Below are 5,638 nucleotides of genomic sequence, written 5' to 3'. Positions count from 1 at the left end.
CTCCCAGCCTGCTGACCCTGGGGGCACAGGGCTTGGTTGGCATGGAACTGGCTGCTAAGCTAGCCCAGAGCCAGGACCCTGGACGGCTCAGCCCCTCTGCCACAGGGGCCATGCGAAGCCTCTGCTGCCAGGGAGAGAAGAGGCATGGACCCTACATGAGATGGGAGGCCCTCAGCTCTCCTGGGCTGCAAGCCCAGACATGGGTGCCCGATGCTGGAGCATCTTGGGGAGTGCCAGGCTCTGCACCCCGACCCCCCTGCTCCAGGAAGGAGAGTGCAGAGCGCTCTCAGCTACCACCTCCCTGAGAAAGGACCCAGGACCCACAGGGCAGGGCAGCCCAGATGCCCTCCCCAAGTCACACCTGGGCCTGGCTTGGTCTTAATGGGTTCAACCTGTGCAGAGGAGGTGGCAAGCCCTGCTGCCTCCTGGAACAGCCCCACTCAGCCCCACGCAGGCTATGACTCACATGGAGCTGAGGAGGGAGGTTTCGGGGTGGGGGAAAGTCCTGCTGCTCCTGGCTAGAGGAGAGTGGGAAGAGGGCGCGGAGCTGGGCCAAGGCCTTGTGGGTACAGGGAACTGAGCTGCAAGGGCTGGGTTGCTCAGAAGCAAAAGGGACTAGACCCCCGACTCCCTGGGAGGGTTCTGGGAGCACACGGCTGCAAAGGCAGTGCCCAGCACCGTGCCGTGGGGCTGGGGTCAGTGTCACCACCTCCCAGCTGGGGACCCCAGGTCCTGGCAGCAGTGCCGGTGGGCAGTGGGGATCCCGCTGCATGCCAGCTCAAGGGTCCCCATCCACCAGCTCACCCATGCAGGGGTCCTCCCAGCTCACACCCTGCACAGCTGGAGGGGGCTCTGCACAGCTGGCTCCAGCCTGGCAGGTCCCAACACCCCCCAGCCAGCTGCAAACCCTGACATGCAATTAAATAAAAGCTGAGTGAGGAGGATGCCACCATGCAGAAGGGAAGCGAGTGGCAGGGCGGAGGGGGAGCAAGCAGCTGCTTCTCACTGCACAGCCAGGCCTGTGGAGACCTGAGTGTCAGTGCAAGTGCAGCCCCATTCTGCCGGGGGACCATGGCTCAGCCCACCCTGCGCCCCAGCTCACAAGGCCCCAGGAACAAGCCTGGTCTCATCCAGCTGACAGCGCCGAGGATGCGCCTTCCCACATCCTGCCAGAGTGGGGGGGCAGCAGTGGCAGGTCGCAGCACAATGGGGCAGGGGTCAGAGCCCCTGGGGCTGCCCAAAGGGAGTCTCTCCAAGCCCCTAGTAGCTCCAGGGGTCCTCATTGCCGGCCCCTTCTCGAACTGCCCAGAGCTGGGCCATGACCACCTGCCCGTGTCAGGGTACCTGGGGGCATGGAGGCGGGGGGTACTGGTGCAGAGCATGGGGTGGGAGAACAGCCCATGAGCCCAGCACCAGGGGCTCAGAGCCACTGCGGTCATGGCAGGACAGCATGGACAGCTCTCGGCTAGGCCTGGGGACCAGGGCACCCGGTAGCAATATGCACCACATTCACCCGCTCCTGAACCCGAGTCCACATGGGCAGCTCTCCATCCGCACTGCAGGCCCTACCCACCCTTTCCCAGGATCTGAGCACCCAGGACCAGTTTGGCAGGCAGGGCCACGCAGCTCTGAAGCTGGGGGGAGGCGCAATTGTTTGCTCCTGTCCTGTTTGCACTGGCAGGGACCGGATCGGCTGTTTGATCAGGGGGCAGAGCCCAGATGGCTCCCAGGGCTGAGGGATGAACCCAGGTTGCTGGGTCAGGAGAATGATCAGAGCTGGTGCAAGGGTGCCCCAGGCCCCAAGTGGGCTGGGGGGATCGCTCCTGCCCTGCAGCAACCCCAGAGATGGGATGGGAGCAGGTTTGCATCTCCATTTCCCAGGGAAGCCGTGGGATTTGCCCACTGCTCTGCCACAAGCAGGCTTAAGTTGCCAGTGCCCCCCCACCCCCAGGCCCAAGGGACCCCCTGCCCTGACCAAGTCCCCCTGCACCAGGGGAATCCAGCAGTTTGCAATGAGATCCAGGCCTGGACCCTGAGGTTCACCCCTAGCCCTGAGCCCTTCTGGGATGGGGGCAATGGATGGAGGATGCCCAGCTGCAAATGCCAAGGACCGGGCTGCAGGAGAGGCAGGACACCTTTCCACCCCCCTGCAGCCCTTTGCAAGCCAGGAGGGAGCTGAGGGCAGCAGTGCAATGTTGTTGTGGGGCTGGGGGCAGTTCCCCATCCCCAGGGGCTTCCAACCACCAGGGTCAGTGCACAAATGGCAGCACCATCAGCGCGTGCAGCGAGCAGCCAGGGGCAGGTCTCAGGGGTTCTCCCACCACAGCCCCATCCAGAGCTGTCCTATCCCTATCCCCACCCCGTCCCAGGTGAAACCGTTCCCACAGCAGCAGGCAGGTGCGCCTGGGCGTGGGATGCCACAGGGACATGTCTGCAGGGCAGATTTATCCATCCAGCTTGATGCTGTGGCAGGTGCTGCGAGCATCAGGCCTGGACCACAGGCAATCAGAGCACAGGCAATCGGACCCAGACCCTGCAGAGGCAGCCCCAGCTGGGCAAGAAGGGGGGCTGAGAAGGGCTGGAGCAATGCAAGCAGGGGGAGGAGAGGGGTGCTGGGGCATCCTGGAAAGTAGCAGAGGGGCAGGGGTCAGTGGTCCTGCATCAGGAGCAGCCGGAGAAGCCCCAGGGTCTCGGGGACATGAAAGGGGAGGATGCTCGGCCTTGAAAATCGAGGCCCCTGTGAGCCCAGAGCCCCCAGCCCCATATGGGCAGGCAAGAGCGGGGGCCCAGACCACACGGTAAGCAATGCACTCACACATTTGTTCATAAGCAGTGCCCTTGCACACCCCCTGGGCACGTCAAGCGCGCTCACAGGCTCACCATGCACAGGTAGCACGCTGGCACACTCACCATGTACAGACAAGGCACTCGCACGCTCACCGGGGACATGCAAGGGGCTTGCATGCTCGCCGGCTGTGTACACACACCCCTCCCCACCATCCAGCACCCGGCCCAAAGCCACTTCCTGCTTCCCAGCTTCTCTGGCATCAGCCCATGGCACGGTGCCCAGAGCAGAGCGGGGCACGAGAGCCTGACTCATCCCTTAGCTCTGGGCTGCAGAGGGAGGTCCACCGACAAGCAGGGAGTGGCCGGGCTGGGGCAGGGTCTCCCTCCCTCCAGATGTGCCCTGCCCAAGGCTGGAACCTGCCAGCCATGCCCTGCTCCCAGGCCGCACCTGGACACCTGGGTCCCACAGGGAGTTTGCAAGGACCAAGCCCCGTACAGGCTGCCCTGGCACCCCAAAGAGCCCAAGAGAACCCCTCATCCAGCCACATCCACTCCCTATACAGGGAAAAGGGCTGAGGCTTTGCAAACTCGGTTCACACCAGCCCCATACGCACAACCCAGGAGCCAAGGAACCCCCCACCCGCCCAGTCCTGGGGCTGTTCTTTCCGGCACCAGGCTGTGGGGCTCTGTAACCGCAGCACTGTGAGTCACTGCAGCTCCCTCCCCAGTGGAAACTGCCCAGCAGCCAAGACGGGCTGAGCATCCCAGCGGGTCCCGGGGCTAAGCCAAGGGCCGCGGGAACAAAAGAGCTGGCTGTGCACAGACAGGCGCCAGCCTCCGCACTGCCCCACGAACCTACTGATGGGTCTGGGCTGGACACCCCATGGCTGCGCTGGGGCTGAGGTCCAGCCAGGCGTTGGCCACATGCTCCAGGCCACCAGGCAAACAAAGGGCCCAGTGTCTGGCACTTCCCCTGCCCTTTGTGGCGGCAGCTCCCTGGGACAGGCTGCAGCGGGACAGGCAAGGGGTAGGGGCCCATGCAGGCAGGCTGGGACAGAGCTGAGCCCCAGAGCTGGGGGGGCACGGCAGGGTCCCCCAGAGCAGCAGCATTGCCATGAGCTATGTGGGACGGACAACGATGCCGATGGAGCGGCCGAACCCTTGGCACGGTCCTCGGGGTCCCTGCAGTTCCCCGGGCAGCTGCCAGCTCCGTGCACACCAGGCCCTGGGGTCTTGCCCTCGCTCGCACAGGTGCGACAGGAGCAGAAGAGCCTCGCCCGCACCCTTTGCTCGCCAATGGGCACAGGGTGGAAACGGATCATCCAGCTGCTGCCAGGGGAGCACACGGGGGGAATCAGGCGGTGCCCAATGCACAGTTATTCTTGGGGGTCCATTGCCCCGCTAGGGCTCGGTGCCTCACTACTGCCCCCGCTGCGCAGCCCTGGGGTCAGTCCTGCTCACCCCCCTGCTCCCCCCCAGCTGGGATCTACAGGGAGCTCCTGTTTACATGGGCGCCTGTTGCTGTTTACTGGCAGAACCGGAGAGAAGCCGCGGGTGAGTCACCGGCTGCACCCTGGCACCTGCCAGCACTTCCTCTCCCCTCCCCCTGCCCTGTGGGGGAGGGAGGGAGGCCAGAGGGGCTGCCATGCTTCACACACCGGAAGGATGGAGCTGTGGACATGGGAGCCGTGCCAGGGAAGGAGAAGGGCCATCTCTTGGGGCATGCGCATGCATTCACACACATACACATGCATTTACGCACATGTCCTCGCATGCACACCCATTCACATGCATGTCCTCACAGGAACATGCATGCTCACATGCATTTATACACATGCACATGCATTCACACACATGTGTATGTATGCACACATTCATACACATGCATGTGCATTCCCATGCACGTTCTCGCATGCACATGCATGCACATGTGCATTCATACACGTGCACATGCCTTCACACGCATGCACACATATTTGTACACATGCACGTGCATCCACATACGTCCTCACATGCACACATATGCATGTGTGCATTTGCACGTGTCCTGGAATAGACTCCCTCCAGAGGTGGTGCAAGCATCTACTCTGGACTCTTAAGAAACGTCTGGATGCTTTGTGATGCTGGGATCCTTTGACCCCAGCTGACTTCCTGCCCCTGGGGTGGGGGGCTGGACCCGATGATCCTCCAAGGTCCCTTCCAGCCCTAATGTCTATGAAATTTATACACATGCACATGCCTTCACATGCATATCCTCACGTACACACACGCACTCAAGCATGCACCAGTGCTGTGCCCCAGTTTGCAGCCTGCTGCCAGCCCAGCTCTGTTGATGCCCCTCGACCACCCCTCAACCCCTCCATGCCAGTGGGCAGCCCCCTGCTCTCCCCCCACTCCCTTATGGGGGCTGGGTGCACATCCTCCAGCGGATCCAGAGTGGGTGGCCGGACAATGCCCTGCCCTGCCCCCTAGAAGAACCACCCCCTCCCTGAGCTCCATCAACCTGGTGCCCCCAAACCAGCCCCCGGCCTCTGCCCCATGCCCTGCTTGGAGCAGAGGCCCCACTGCCACTGCGGTGCCTGGGAGGGACAGGGCAGCCCCTGGCCATGCATGTGCACACGCACTCCTGCATACACTTTCTCCAGGGACAAGCCCAGCTGCAGGACCCTTGGGGTCTCTGCCTCAGGGCAGCTGCAGGTACTCAACTGCCAGCTCCCTGAAGGCAGTCGCTTCCCTGCACCGTGCCTCAGGTTCCCCAGCTGCACAAGAGGGGTCCACGGTGCTGTCCAGGGGGTAGAAGGGCACTGGGGTTTGTTGAACAGAGAGAGGCAGGAAACAGGGCCATTTGGAC

At 63.2% G+C, this 5,638-nt stretch overlaps 1 protein-coding gene across 1 annotated transcript in view; it reads right to left on the bottom strand.

The window, feature by feature from the left end:
* Positions 1-5,469: 5,469 nt before the first annotated feature.
* S100A16 (S100 calcium binding protein A16) overlaps positions 5,470-5,638 on the bottom strand; it is a 4,665-nt gene continuing 4,496 nt past the window's right edge. Inside the window, exon 4 of the mRNA XM_025212645.1 lies at positions 5,470-5,591. Within this exon, the coding sequence (XP_025068430.1) occupies positions 5,470-5,591 (122 nt within the window). The remainder of the gene's footprint in view (positions 5,592-5,638) is intronic.

Source organism: Alligator sinensis, unplaced genomic scaffold (genome assembly GCF_000455745.1).
Source record: "Alligator sinensis unplaced genomic scaffold, ASM45574v1 scaffold1165_1, whole genome shotgun sequence".
NCBI lineage: Eukaryota > Metazoa > Chordata > Crocodylia > Alligatoridae > Alligator > Alligator sinensis.
The sequence above is the reverse complement of the archived record's forward strand: the minus strand, read 5'-3'. Positions and strand labels throughout refer to the sequence as shown.